Source organism: Neoarius graeffei, chromosome 2 (assembly GCF_027579695.1).
Source record: "Neoarius graeffei isolate fNeoGra1 chromosome 2, fNeoGra1.pri, whole genome shotgun sequence".
Taxonomy (NCBI): Eukaryota; Metazoa; Chordata; class Actinopteri; order Siluriformes; family Ariidae; genus Neoarius; species Neoarius graeffei.
In genome coordinates, this window is record NC_083570.1 from 89008391 (window position 1) to 89024700 (window position 16310).

Consider the following 16310-nt stretch of genomic DNA (forward strand, 5'->3'; position numbering starts at 1 on the left):
AGATTCGTTGAGAAATGTGCAAGACTTTGTAGGACGGAAGTAAAATGTACAGCGGAAATCAAAGTGACCAACATCTGCCAACATTGTCAAAAGACGCGCGTGCCCTCTTTCGAATGCTGATCTAATCAAGCTGGAAGTTTTGTTTGTTTTGCTAGCAATCAGGAAAGTTTGAAAAAAGTAGGCAGTAATCGTCATTTAAACTCGTTTTTGTGCAATATTTCATTTGGAAAACAGTTTTCAAAATGGCGGCACTGACACCTGGCTGACACTTCACATTTTGAAGTCTTGCACAAGTCTCATGAAGATCACGTGGATAAGTCACACCTGCCATGGACCATCTCATCTCTCATCTCATTATCTTTAGCCGCTTTATCCTGTTCTACAGGGTCGCAGGCAAGCTGGAGCCTATCCCAGCTGACTACGGGCGAAAGGCGGGGTACAACCTGGACAAGTCGACAGGTCATCACAGGGCTGACACATAGACACAGACAACCATTCACACTCACACCTACGGTCAATTTAGAGTCACCAGTTAACCTAACCTGCATGTCTTTGGACTGTGGGGGGGAATCCGGAGCACCCGGAGGAAACCCACGCAGACACGGGGAGAACATGCAAACTCCACACAGAAAGGCCCTCGCCGGCCACGGGGCTCGAACCCGGACCTTCTTGCTGTGAGGCGACAGCGCTAACCACTACACCACCATGCCGCCTCTGCCATGGACCAAACGAGCTAAATTCAACATGGCTAAAAACCAAATAGGCCGATAAGTATAATATTTAATTGCAATTAGTTGCCAATACGAGTCACGATAGAAGGTTACTAAAACCGAAAACATAACTGAATAACACATTAATTAAGAAATAAAGCAAGTTTAAAAATGACTTCAGTTCTCCTTTAAACATAAAATTTTGACCTGTTTCCACACATGCTGTTAAAATTTGAGGTCAATTGAATGAGAATTGGCAAAGTTATTAGATTGTGAAATTATATCAAATTTTTTGAAACACCCTGTATATTAAATCTTGTAAAGGTTTTTATTTTTGCATGTTCTGGTTTCTGTATAGTTTGTGGTTTAGATTTTACACAGTGATCTGTAAGAATCCTAAAAACCTTGATGCATGCCTTTTTACAGAAAGAGATGAGGTGTTGATCATTTGTCACATTATTAAGAAAGAAAACTTTATTTATTTTTTGGTGATTTATTAAACAAAACACAGTACCACCTTGTTCATCAAATTAAAATAAAAAAGAGAAAGAGAGAGATGGATTTTACTACGTCACTGTCACAGTTTGATGAGCAGGTGTACAAAAGATACAACAGATGAGCCCTGCCCATTTGGACAATGCTTTACCACCTACTGACCACTACCAGACACTGAGAAATAATGATGGTATGAACGCTCACTAGGTACAAGCATACACTACATATACTGTATTTTACATCAGGTTTTTTTTTTGACATTTTCATTCAGCTTTTTATCCTTCAAAGGGAAAGGTGAAGGAAAAGAGATAATGTTGTCATACATAGTAATTTAGTTACAATAATAAAGTGTTAGATCAGTATGTCAAAGCCATACACAAATGTCTTTTTTCACTTTAGTTTCTCAAAATCAGAACCAAAATAACAGTAAGGATTGAGCAGGAGCTTTAGGGCATCACACTATAAAGCGGTTACAAACAAATAGAAGGCTTCGTAATATGGTAGATGTCCACTCTGAGTGGGTGGGGAAAAGATCATTATGCAAAGCCTTGGCAGAGACAGTACATACGCAAATCTCTTGTGCATGTAATGGATACAAAAATCATAAAGAAAAATAGCAAAATTATAGCAATCTATATCTATATTCATATATATCTATATAGTAAGAGTTTCCTTCTGGTTAGGTCATGCAGCAGTCACAGCTGAGCCATTGTGACATTGGTTTAAGTCATGAGGTTGTACAGTGTAAACAGACAGGGGGAAGGATCCAACGGAGCAGAAGCATGAAGCTTTCAGTGCAAAGAGCGGAGTCTGGGGTGGAGTCTGTCTATTCCTAGACTTTATACTGCAAATATTCAATTACCTTCTCAGTCCAATTTCCAATGCAAAAGCAACAAGGAAAACTGAATTTCAAATAGGTAAAAGTGGTAATTCAGCACTTTGGCCAATTCACATCATGCCATGCTCTGGTTAAACTCCACCCCCTGACCATGCCTTGACTCTTTCTTCTGTTTTCTCCATTCTACCCTCGACAAATACAAGCAGTGAACTACAAGGGCCAGCATCCATTATACTCTTCACTGGTGACACACGGTTTTACACACACACACACACACACACAGCGGCGTGATGTTCAGTGTACTGGATGCAGTACAATGATGAACTGGCCTAGTCAACATTCAAAACAGAACAGAGCATAAAGCCAGGGTAGAAAGAGTCAGAGAGCAAAAGGTGTGCTGTACAAATGCAATACAGATCAATTAAAGCTTATAAAAACAGATCTTAAAAAACACATTTTTTTTCTTTTTTTTTGCTAAAACAACACTCAAGAATCAGCCTAATTTGTTATCTAAGTTAGCTGAACATGTCTTAACCTTCCAGGCAGAAAGGCAAGGGTGTTTTGTACAGGACAAAATCCATATACCACATCCTCATATTAGATGAGAAAGCAGGCACAAAAATAGGGTTAAAGGTCAGAGTTTAAGGTTTAATAGAAAACAAGCTCAAGGGCAGCGATACCAAACATTCAAAGCATACGCTTCAGGTACTGAACGTATTCAGGGGATGGTTGCATGTTTTGTACATTAGCACTAACACTGTTTTTTTTTCCTTTCTTTCTTTCTTATTTTTTTTTTACATGTATTGTACAACTATATCAGCTTCCCATCTAAGCAACACTACCCACAGGTTTCCTTTATTCAGTAATCATTCTCTGCTGTTTATCTAGCTCAGTCACCACTACATGCACCCAGTCTCCGATGCGTTTCAGTTGTCAGCTTTTGGCAGACATTAGTTCCTCCATTTTTTCCCCCCCAAAAAAATCATCCAAACAAAAATAGGCACAATGAAAAGAGAGCTATCATTAGTTGAGTATTAACGTTTGACCCTGTACAATGCGCTTATAATGACTGGGAGAGAATGCTGGTAAACATAATGTGCTTGCTTTTTTACCATTCACCACTGTTTTCTCTTTCTTTTTTTATTTTGCTGCTGGGGGTCAGGTGAGTGTGTCCACATATTCCTTATTGATTTGAGATACTTCTCCATAGTGTAGACACAGACATAGATCAGAGCAAGCAGAAGCATTAGATTAGCATTGTCTCTTTAGAGTAAACCGGTTTTGCTTTACAACACGGCACACAACTTCTCTGCTGGCACCATATTTACACCAGCACACACCCCACTTCCAATCTCAAAGATTATCCTTTTCTTCCTACAACTTGTTCATTTTGTTCAAATTTTTATATAGTTTTGATAAGTCTCTTGGTAATCAGAAACAGTGTCCTGCTTTTAACCTTCTTAACTCTGATTTTGTCTTCCTTTATGAGATCAGAAAACTGAAACCACAATGATAAATAAGACAGAGGTGTCAACAGTAATCCTCATAATTCTCACTGTTGTGTTCTGAAAAAAAAAAAAGAGTGATCAGGCACTGTGAGCAAGGAGAAAAAATTAATAATATAACCAAAGTGAACTGAATTATCTAAGGCCAATTTTGATTTGAATTTTGAGATAGAGAAATATCAAAGATCTTAATTCATGTTGAGTCAGACATCATGACTCAACATAAAATATTTGTTTGATTTCAAAATGAGGAAAATAAACACAAACCATTTCATATTCCTCTCCCATAACCTTATTAATCAGTTCTATCATGACCCCCGTTGACATCTCTGTCTTATATATGTATAAAACCTTAACATTTCTATTTCTAGTCATCATCATCTTTCCCTTTCTCCTTCTTGTCTTTCTTCTCCTTTTCCTTCTTCTTCTTTTTCTTCTTCTTGGCCTCCTCTTTCTTGCCAAAAGTGATGAAGTCGCCCTTATCATCACCGTCCTGCCCCTGTCTGATAGAGATGATGGCAGGAGAGCCAGGGATAATGAAAGCTTCAGGTGGGACCTCGCCTGGCTTCAGATGCTGAGGGGGCATGCCAGGGCCTGGACCATACCGAAAATGCCAACTGTTACTGTCCACACCAGCGCCTACAGGAGGAGACACCTCGCCACCCTCATTATCTACCACAGACAAAGAGAGAGAGACAGAAAAAATATTATTGTTAATGCTATTGACATCAGTTTAGAAAACCTAATTATTGGCTATCAATACATGTAAAACATTCACTGTCATGTTATAAATACAGCATTTTGCATTAGAACATTCCGTTCACATTGTTTGAAATGTCTTGTATTACAATAAGCACTGATAAGCATGTAGTATTAGACAGCCAAGGCACAGAATGGATCAGGATCCAACAGCACACGATTACATGTCAGGCCCAACCCATTACAGCAGGAAGACCGAAAGGTCAGAGAAGAAAGGCTGACATTTTAAGAGAGGTAAACACAGACCGACAGGAAGACAAAGAGCAAAATACACATGAATATATAACCCCAATTCCAAAAGATTGGGATGCTGTATAAACTGTAAATAAAAACAGAATGCAATAATTTGCAAATCATGGAAAACTGATATTTCATTGAAAATAGTACAAAGACAACATATCAAATGTTGAAACAGAAATTTTACTGTTTTTTGAAAAATATGTGCTCATTTTGAATTTGATGTCAGCAACATGTTTCAAAAAAGTTGGGACAGGGGCATGTTTACCATTGTGTTGCATCACCTCTACTTTTAACAACACTCTGTAAATGTTTGGGAACTGAGAGACTGCACACTACAGTTCTCTCTACAACTTTCTGCTCACTAGAAAACTACAATTGCTGTAGTTTTGAAAGAGAAATGTTGTCCCATTATTACGTGATATACAATTTCAGTTGCTCAACAGTTTGGGGTCTCCTTTGTCATATTTTGCGCTTTATAATGTGCCAAATGTTTTAAACAGGAGACAGGTCTGGACTGTAGGCAGGCCAGTTTAGCACCCAGACTCTTTTACTACAGAGCCATGCAGTTTTAATATGTGCAGAAAGCGGTTTGGCATTGACTTGCTGAAAGAAGGAAGGCCTTCCCTGAAAAAGATTTTGTCTGGATGGCAGCATATTGCTCTGAAACGTGTATATATCATTCAGCATTAATGATGCCTTCCCAGATGTACAAGCTACCCATGTCATGTGCACTAATGCACCCTGATACCATCACAGATGCTGGCTTTTGAACTGTGCACTGATAACAAGCCAGATGGTCCTTCTCCTCTTTAGCCTGGAGGACATGATGTCCATGATTTCTGAAAAAAATTTCTACTTTTGATTCGTCAGGCCTCGGGAGAATTTTCCACTTCACCTCAGTCCATTGTAAAAGAGCTTGGGCCCAGAGAAGGTGGCGGTGTTTCTGGATATTGTTTATGTATGGTTTTAACTTTCATTTGTGGATGCAGTGAAGAACTGTTTTCACAGACGATGGCTTTCTGAAGTGTTCCTGAGCCCATACAGTGATTTCCACTACAGACATGTGCCTGCTTTTAATGCAGTCAGTGCGTTTACATGCACATCCTAATCGAGCTACTGTTGGTAATCGAGCTAAGGGTCCCAGCAGGAGTGCCAGAGAAATCCAATCCTACATGCACACAAGGAACTCGAGCTATTGTGTGAGGTACATTGTGCACCCGAGCCACAGGTGGCGCTACATGCCCCATCGTGTTGGTACACTTCCGGTTGTCATCATGAAGAAGAGCTATTCAAGAGTATAAACAAAGTTATCAGTTCCGTGTTCACAAGAAGAACGACGACGAGGACAGCAACCAGGGCTTAATTTGAGCCGGAACATGACGGAACAAGATCCGTAACCTCCGTTGTCGGATCCGGAAGCTATTTTCATTTCATTCGGTGTTCCGGCAACTATTTAAATGGATCAGATCACCTCCGTGACCATCACAAAGGGAAAAAAAATCAAACAATAAATTAAATAAGTAAATAAAAATTTGTTTAGTGTTCGGTTTTGATATCTGTTGTTGATTTCTCTCCTATGACATCCACAAAATCTATGCGAAAGGGGAAGAGGGAGGGACATGGGGTGTATACTTCCGCTCAATAGAACACCGGGTTTTTTGTAGCCGTTAGCTTACACTGTGGAAAAAATGGCAAAAAAACAAGAAAGCTTACTAAAATTTTTAAAATGAATTCTCCAACTTGTTTTGTAAACCCTTTATTTCTTAACTATTACTTGAATTGATTGCACTTATGTTTGCTGACACTGCTTTTAAATTATTCTCTTTTTTGGGCTTTTTCCACCTTTACTGGATAGGACAGTGTAGACAGGAAATGAGCAGGAGAAAAACAGGGAGGGCTCGGAAAAAGACCGCAGGTCGGAATCAAACCCGGGTCCCTGGATTTATGGTATGGTACCTTATCCACCTGAGCTACGAAGTCCTGCCAGCACTGCTTTTAAATACCCTACTTAAATCCTTAAAATGAGTCATTTAACTCATGTCTTGTGTGATCTGATCTCCAATGGTGAAATAAACCAGTTGTGATATGAGTACAGTCTGTTATTTTAGAAGATAAATTTAATATATAATTTAATATATTGCCTAATAAAAAATATTTTATAACATATCATGACATATTACTGTCTGTAACTGTTCATCACTAAAGAGTTTTCTAAGATCATAATGTCTGATATTATTATTATTATTTTTTACACACACAATAGGCGTGTGTGCGTAAAGTTATAGTAAACCACCCCCCGCCTTTTTTTTTTTTTTGAGTCGCCGGACCCACCCACCTCCTGCGTTCTGGGACCTCCACTTCACAAATTAAGCACTGACAGCAACATCGATATATATATATATATATATATATATATATATATATATATATATATATATATATATATATATATTCAACTCCTTAAGCTGAATGAGCATGAACTCTATCTCCTCATTGCTCCAGAAGTGCACGTTTCTACTACTGTTGTCATGCCGACCGAGGCTGTTGTGTTTCCTGCTTGTGGTCTCGTCACTTCCGGAAGGGGCAGTGCTGAAGTAAGTAGCTCGACTACGTAGCTCGATAGGGTTTACATGCACTAAGTAGCTCGGCTACAATCACATAATCTAGGTCGTGTAGCTCGATTACGAGAAATCCAGTTCGGTTCGATTTCAGCCGAGCTAAGGTGTTTCCATGGCATTTAGAACTCCGATTTCAGTCGAGCTACGGCAGAAATTCGATTTTCTCTATGTGCATGTGTCTCCTGAGGGCCTGAAGATCACAGGCATCCAGTGTCAGTTTTCAGCCTTGTCTCTTGGATACAGAGATTTCTCCAGACTCTCTGAATCTTTTAATTGTATTATGTACTATAGATGATGTGATCCCCAAATTCTTTTCGATTTTACACTGAGGAATGTTATTTTTAAATTGTTGCACTGTTTGCCCAAGCAGTCTTTCACAGAGCAGTGAACCCCTCCCCATCTTTACTTCTGAGAGACTCTGCCTCTCTGGTATGCTCTTTTTATACACAATCATGTTACTGACCTGTTGCCAATTAACCAAATTAGGTGGGATTTTTTTGGCATTACACAGCTTTTTCAGCCTTTTGTTGTCTCTGTCCCAACTTTTCTGAAATGTGTTGCTGACATCAAATTCAAAATAAGCATATTTTTCAAAAAACAATAATATTTCTCAGTTTCAACATTTCATATGTTGTCTTTGTACTATTTTCAATTAAATTTAGGGTTTCCATGATTTACAAATTATCACATTCTTTTTTTTATTTACAGTTTACAGAGTGTCCCAACTTTTTTTGGAATTGGGGTTGTATACATACAACTTCAGGCACAGCTAAGTTTAAGGAGTTTTAGTTCTTTTAAAGATAAAATATAGCTATAGAAATCTTCGGAAGGGAAGGATATGCATGTGTGTAAGTGTCACTGTGAGGTTTAAATAAATAGAACACTGGCATAAGCTCGGAAGTGGAAGTGTATGCACAGGTAAGTGTGAAGGAGACTAATTCTCATCCTGCACAGGCTCTCTGTGGGCTAACATGAGTCACCACGCTGGTCTGATGTGTGTGTGTGTGTGCTCTAAGTTACTGCTGTCTCAGTAGATTGCTAGAGGAAAAACGCCACCTTAGAAAAAACACCATGAGCTTCTTTGAGTGCTATTGTTAACGTAAACAGTGCTGCAGTCAGAAGTGTGAAAAAATTATGAAAAGTTCAAGTCTCAATTCAGATCACTCTATAAATTAACATCTGTTAAAAATTACATTATTTAGTTAGTAAACCAAAATTTAACCACAAGTAGTTAGCTAATAACCAAATTACCAATTAGTTTACTTTAGTTACCTATCTAACATTTGATAAGCTAGCTAGAGTGAACACATGTTGGTGACTTAGCCATCATTAACACTAGGCTAAATGTTGGTTAATGAAAATAATCTGTACTGTCATTATACTGTATAATGTTTATTTTTTAAAAATATAATTAGATGTAAGCTTAAAAAAAGCACTCTTTAGCTACCTTATGTTAGTGCACACTCACATAAGAACATTTGAAGATGCGTCTTGGACTTTTTCCCTTTCTACCCACACCAAATCTGTGTTTTGGATCAAAATGCATCTTTTCACCTCTGCTTTACAAAGTGGTTAAATCAGAAAATGCATCTCAACAATGTCATGGGTCTGTGAGACTGCATTGAGATATGATTGCTGTCAGGTATTTTATCATAATAATTAACAGTTATAACATGAAATCGAGTCGTACATGAGCTGATAGCTGATGAGGTGCGTAGCTCGAGTGGAATAACTGCTTTATTCTATCCACATTCGCTGGATTTTGAGAAACAGAGCATTTTTATTTTTGCAAATTCGATAAATAAAAAACTTTATACGAAATGTCCGACAAAATGTCCAACAAACAAACAAAAAGCTATATTCTTTTAGCCATTTCTGTTTCTTTTAAATACTTGATAATTTTTGGGGTTTTGTTTTTGAGTAGAGTTTTTATTTTATTCTCAGTTGGTTCAGCAACACGCTCTGCCATTTTGTTTTTCTTTACTCACGGTGTATGAGCTGATAGCCTAGTAACAGAGTAGCCAATTAGAGCGCATGATTGCTCATATCCAGTAAATGTGGATAGAATAAATTCCTAATATTCTGAGGGTAGTGTGCAAAAATTACTTGTCACACCTTTGTATCTTTATTGTCAGCCTGATTTAATTTTAACATACAGATGACTTTATGTTGTAGAGTCCTTCAGATTCACACACACACACTGCTTTACCCTACCACCAGTGACACATACCAGTCAAGATTAATCAACACAACTGTGACCTATTTTGTAAACTTTCTTTTTGACACAGCCAAAGGAGCTCCCTCTCTTCCTTTCTCTATTCCTGTTTAGGCTTATCATGTACTGCTCGTGGTGTTTGAGAGAGTGTGCAGTGGTGTGTGAATGACCATATCTGTAAGCAGGAGCTGTTCTTTTTCTGAGACCTCCTTATATTTGCACTTTACTAAAGGCAAAATTCACCCCATTCAAACACTCATTCACACCTAGCAGGGATCCACCATTGCCAAAACACCACTCTGCATGTTGTGAACCTACTGTGCATAGCATTTATTTGCAACAGCACTCAAGAGGAGGAAAAGAAAAATAGCCTGTGAAATATACAGTGGGGCAAAAAAGTATTTAGTCAGCCACCAATTGTGCAAGTTCTCCCACTTAAAAAGATGAGAGAGGCCTGTAATTTTCATCATAGGTACACTTCAACTATGAGAGACAGAATGGGGGGAAAGAATCCAGGAAATCACATTGTAGGATTTTTAGTGAATTAATTGGTAAATTCCTCGGTAAAATAAGTATTTGGTCACCTACAAACAAGCAAGATTTCTGGCTCTCACAGTCCTGTAACTTCTTCTTTAAGAGGCTCCTCTGTCCTCCACTCATTACCTGTATTAATGGCACCTGTTTGAACTCATTATCAGTATAAAAGACACCTGTCCACAACCTCAAACAGTCACACTCCAAACTCCACTATGGCCAAGACCAAAGAGCTGTCAAAGGACACCAGAAACAAAATTGTAGACCTGCACCAGGCTGGGAAGACTGAATCTGCAATAGGTAAGCAGCTTGGTGTGAAGAAATCAACTGTGGGAGCAATTATTAGAAAATGGAAGACATACAAGACATCAATACAATAATCTCCCTCGATCTGGGGCTCCACGCAAGATCTCACCCCGTGGGGTCAAAATGATCACAAGAACGGTGAGCAAAAATCCCAGAACCACACGGGGGGACCTAGTGAATGACCTGCAGAGAGCTGGGACCAAAGTAACAAAGACTACCATCAGTAACACACTACGCCACCAGGGACTCAAATCCTGCAGTGCCAGACGTGTCCCCCTGCTTAAGCCAGTACATGTCCAGGCCCGTCCGAAGTTTGCTAGAGAGCATTTGGATGATCCAGAAGAGGATTGGGAGAATGTCATATGATCAGATGAAACCAAAATAGAACTTTTTGGTAAAAACTCAACTTGTCGTGTTTGGAGGAGAAAGAATGCTGAGTTGCATCCAAAGAACACCATACCTACTGTGAAGCATGGGGGTGGAAACATCATGCTTTGGGGCTGTTTTTCTGCAAAGGGACCAGGATGACTGATCCGTGTAAAGGAAAGAATGAATGGGGCCATGTATCGTGAGATTTTGAGTGAAAACCTCCTTCCATCAGCAAGGGCATTGAAGATGAAATGTGGCTGGGTCTTTCAGCAAGACAATGATCCCAAACACACCGCCCGGGCAACAAAGGAGTGGCTTCGTAAGAAGCATTTCAAGGTCCTGGAGTGGCCTAGCCAGTCTCCAGATCTCAACCCCATAGAAAATCTTTGGAGGGAGTTGAAAGTCCGTGTTGCCCAGCGACAGCCCCAAAACATCACTGCTCTAGAGGAGATCTGCATGGAGGAATGGGCCAAAATACCAGCAACAGTGTGTGAAAACCTTGTGAAGACTTACAGAAAACGTTTGACCTCTGTCATTGCCAACAAAGGGTATATAACAAAGTATTGAGATGAACTTTTGTTATTGACCAAATACTTATTTTCCACCATAATTTGCAAATAAATTCTTTAAAAATCAGACAATGTGATTGTCTGATTTTTATACAATATGTCAAAATATACCATATACTAAACATCAGGAAACATATTTGAATGTGGTTTTGTACATAACCAAGAAGAAAATGGGTCCAAGGATTTAGCCAAATATACACTGATCAGCCATAACATTAAAACCACTGACAGGTGAAGTGAAGAACATTGATGATCTCATTACAATGACACTTGTCAAGGGGTGAGATATATTAGGCAGCAAGAGAATAGTCAGTTCTTGAAGTTGATGTGTTGGAAGCAGGAAAAGTGGGCAAGCGTAAGGATCTGAGCGACTTTGACAAGGGCTAAATTGTGATGGCAAGATGACTGGGTCTGGGCATCTCCAAAATGGCATATCTTGTGGGGTGTTCTTGGTATGCAGTGGCTATTGCCTACCAAAGGTGGTCCAAAGAAGGACAACCGGTGAACTGGCGCCAAGGTCATGGGTGTCGAAAGCTCATTGATTCTCATGGGGCATGAAGGCTAGCCCATATGGTCCAATCCCACAGAATAGCTACTGTAGCACAAACTGCTGAAAAAGTTAATGCTGACACCTTTTTGTTTTAGCCAGCATTAACTTTTTAATGCATGTGCGTGTGTGTGTATGTGTGTGTGTGTGTGTGTGTGAGAGAGAGAGAGAGAGAGAGAGAGAGAGAGAGGTGTTGTGGCCTGTTAATAGATAGATAAAATCTATTATGGGTCTCAAGGGTGCTGCTTGTCTCCCTTAGCCAACGATTATGCACCAAAGCTCTCTTCATTTCCCTCACCCTTTCTCTCTGAAACCTGACTGCTTTAGACGCCTTATCAATTTTGAAATTCTATCACGATCTGACACTATCTCTCCTCTTTATTTGATATATTTGATAGAAGGTTAAGAAAGGACGTTCTCCACTTTGCCAGAATGACAGCCATCTTCATGGCTTGCCTTAGCTATGAATATTGAAAGAAGAATACAAGAAAATCTCCCAAACACCCCTGCTACAGGACCTTGTATTTAATGTAGCATGTGGGAGACATTCATTATGTCCTGAGATTACTGACATAGGTTTAATAAGCAATATAACTGCTATATTATATATATGTAGCTATTACAGTGAGTGGCTAGCTTGCCTAATAAAAAAAGATAATGAGGAGCAAAGCAAATAATCCCTCTCTCTCTCGCTCTCTAACACAGACGTACACATATACTGGGTCTTTATAGTCATTTTTCTTTGGTGCTCTTTATTCTTCTCTGTGTATATTGGAGATATTGGTATCCTCTCAAAAAATCCTTTGTCTAACAATCTGTCTCTGCTACAACTCTCATGTATCATACATTGGGATATTTCTGAGGTTTTTTTCTTTTCTTTCCCTTTCTTGTTTTGTCTACAGTTGAAGGGCAAAAGGACGAGAAGGGAAGGACGGGTGAAATGTAATCCTCTTTCTATGTTCACCCTATGGTCCTGAAGGTGTTCAATTTTGCCCAAACTAGCCACAAGCTTTTAGGTCAAACTCATAAGAAAAAAAAATAATAATTTTTTGATTTTTTTTTGTGTGCTTTTGAAGTATTTCATAATAAGCAATATGATCCAGGATTTAACATGAAAGCTACTTGTTTCATGCCTTTTACATTGTAAGTAGCATTATTTGAAATAGTGCACAAAACATGCACATTAAGATTTTATACATTTAAATAAAATAAATATGTTTAAAGGAGCATGTTATGTATAATCCACTATTAATTGCAGCTAATATAGTCAATGCATTGTGTCTAAATATCTGTGTGCGAAGATATGCCACACCTAGGTCTGTCTGGCCTGATATCCTGATAAAACACAACAGATGGCACAGACAGGCTTTGTATACATGCAGCCAAGAAACCCATTTGTGTGTGTGTGTGTGTGTGTGTGCGCAAGACACATTGTGTGACAGATTAAAAAGAATGATTATTTTCATTCAGAACATTATAAAAGTAATAAATAATTATGAATGATTGTTTGATTTAGTATCATATAGTTAAATGCTTAAACTATACAATTACTAGACATGTATACAGATTTAATATAAATAAATATGCAGAGTCTATTTGAAACCTAGTACAACCCCAATTCCAAAAAAAGTTGGGACACTGTGCAAAACATACATAAAAACAGAATGTGATGATTTGCAAATCATGGAAACCCTGTATTTCATTGAAAATAGTGCAAAGACAACATATCAAATGTTGAAACTGAGAAATTTTTATTGTTTTTTGAAAAATATATGCTCATTTTGAATTTGATGTCAGCAACACATTTCAGAAAAGTTGGGACAGGGGCAACAAAAGACTGAAAAAGTTATGTAATGTGAAAAAAATAATTTGGTTAATTGGCAGCAGGTCAGTAACATGATTGGGTATAAAAATGAGCATCTCAGAGAGGCAGAGTCTCTCAGAAGTAAAGATGGGGAGGGGTTCACTGCTCTGTGAAAGACTGCGTGGGGAGACAGTGCAACAATTTAAGAATAAAGTTCCTCAATTTAAAATTGAAAAGAATTTGGGAATCACATCATCTATGGTACATAATATTATTAAAAGATTCAGAGAATCTGGAGAAATCTCTGTATGCAAGAGACAAGGCTGAAAACTGACATTGGATGCCTGTGATCTTCAGGCCTTCAGGAGACACTGCATTAAAAGCAGACAAGTGTCTGTAGTGGAATTCACTGTATGGGCTCAGGAACACTTCAGAAAACCATTGCCTATGAAAACAGTTCATTACTACATCCACAAATGCAAGTTAAACCACAAATAAACAATATACAGAAACACCACCACCTTCTCTAGGCCCGAGCTCTTCTACGATGGACTGAGGTGAAGTGGAAAGTTGTCCCGAGGCCTGATGGATCAAAAGTAGAAATTTTTTTCAATAATCATGGACACCATGTTCTCCAGGCTAAAGAGGAGAGGGATCATCCAGCTTGTTATCAGTGCACAGTTCAAAAGCCAGCATCTGTGATGGTATGTGGGTGCATTCGTGCACATGACGTGGGTAGCTTGTACATCTGGGAAGGCATCATTAATGCTGAATGATATATACACGTTTCAGAGCAATATGCTGCCCTCCAGACAAAATCTTTTCAGGGAAGGCCTTCCTTCTTTCAGCAAGACAATGCTGCACTGTTTTCTGCACATATTAAAATGGCATGGCTTTGTAGTAAAAGAATCCCGAGTGCTAAACTGGCCTGCCTGCAGTCTTGACCTGTCTCCTATTTTTCAAAAAACAATACAATTTCTCAGTTTCAACATTTGATATGTTGTCTTTGTACTTTTTTCAATGAAATATTGGGTTTCCAAGTTTTGCAAATTAATGCATTCTTTTTTTATTTACAGTTTACACAGCGTCACAACTTTTTGGAGTTGGGGTTGTATGTGATTTCCAATGAAATACAAATTTAACAACTTTAAGCTACTGTTTCTGATAGATGTATTTGAAATAGGTGTTTAAAACACAAAGCATTTTAAATTTCTATTTGATGGTGATAAAAAAACAACAACATAGCAATATAATTCATAGTAATGTCTTTGTGTTTTGAATTTTTGCACTTTTCAAAAAAAAAAAAGAATATGCTTTGCATCGTGCTCATAAGCTCATATAATGCTCATATTATTCTGGTGGATTTTAGCACAGGTTCTTGCACCCGAGTTGTGAAGCACAAGAGAATTACTGTGTGTGTTTGCCCATGTGTGGGCATATGGCATCATGAGCAAGTTCTGACTCATAGGGCAACACAGGTTGGCACACCTACAGAACTTTAAATTGCCAGAATGGAAAAGGTCATGACCATCTGCCTTTCTTTCTCCTCACTCCTCTCTCTCTCTCCACCTTCGTTTCTCCCCTCATTTTCTCTCCTTTCCTGTTTTTGCAGGTATGATCTCTTTTGCTCTTGTTAACTGATGAAGAAATCATTAATTTCTTTATACTTTTTCCAGCTTACATTTTTCAACCATTTTATCTGTCAATCTTTCAAAGTACACTGTATCGCAAAAAATGTGAACACCTGACTATCATATAAGGGCCATATAAGGGCCTTCCCCAGACTGTTAGAATGTCTTTCCAACTGAGGCTGATGTGATACACATCTCTATGCATTGCTAACTACCTGATACATTAAAAGTACATTTGAAGCAACTACAAATGCGATACAATACAACTCACCCTAATTGCGAGTCGCCACGATTTGAGTCAACACAATGCAATTCAACATGATATGATGTGATAAAAAATAACAAGATGCTATTCAAATCACTTTGGTACATCACAATCCTCCGTGTAAGTCAAGGAGGGTCTGGTGAGAGAACAGACTTGTATTTTGAAATCCCATTGGTGCTATGGCAAGAGTGCCAAAGGGACTTTTATTTTGAAAATCTGTTGGCACCATGGTGAGCAAACCACCAGAGTCTCCCATTCTAGTGCAGGATGCTCTTTTATGACTCACCCAGACACACCTCCGACTTGTGCAAGACCCACACTTGAAAAAAAAAGTTTAGAGAGGAGGAATCAATCAAAATATAAAATTTTGTGTCAAAAAATATTGGTTACATTTCTAAATAATAAAGGCATCAACCCTCTATTAATTATGACAGATTAATAAGTGAGATTTTACCAATGCAAAGATGTTAGAAATGATGCCTCCAAATTTCATCCCAAATTGTATCCAGTTCATACTTTTTTAACTGGGGCAATTCCAGCTTTTAAATTGGTGAACTGATTCAAATCATTCTTATCATCCATCCATCCATCCATCCATCCATTAATCATAACCACTTATCCTGTACAAGGCCATGGGCAAGCTGGAGCCTATCCCAGCTCACTATGGGCGAGAGGCAGGGTACACCCTGGACAAGTCACCAGGTCATCGCAGGGCTGATACAGAGACAAACAACCATTCACACTCACATTCACACCTACGGTCAATTTAGAGCCACCAATTAGCCTAATCTGCATGTCTTTGGACTGTGGGAGAAACCAGAGCACCCAGAGGAAACCCATGCAGACACGGGGAGAACATGCAAACTTCACACAGAAAGGCCATCGTCGGCTGCTGGTCTCAAACC

The 16310-nt window shown here is 38.7% G+C and overlaps 1 protein-coding gene across 5 annotated transcripts in view; it reads right to left on the bottom strand.

The window, feature by feature from the left end:
• Window positions 1-1157: 1157 nt before the first annotated feature.
• Window positions 1158-16310, bottom strand: part of LOC132882003 (protocadherin alpha-C2-like) — a 107927-nt gene continuing 92774 nt past the window's right edge. For all 5 annotated transcript variants that reach the window (XM_060915168.1, XM_060915167.1, XM_060915166.1 and 2 more), the window contains exon 4: window positions 1158-4220. In XM_060915168.1, coding sequence (XP_060771151.1) covers window positions 3916-4220 — 305 coding nt within the window. In that variant the 3' untranslated portion in view covers window positions 1158-3915. The remainder of the gene's footprint in view (window positions 4221-16310) is intronic.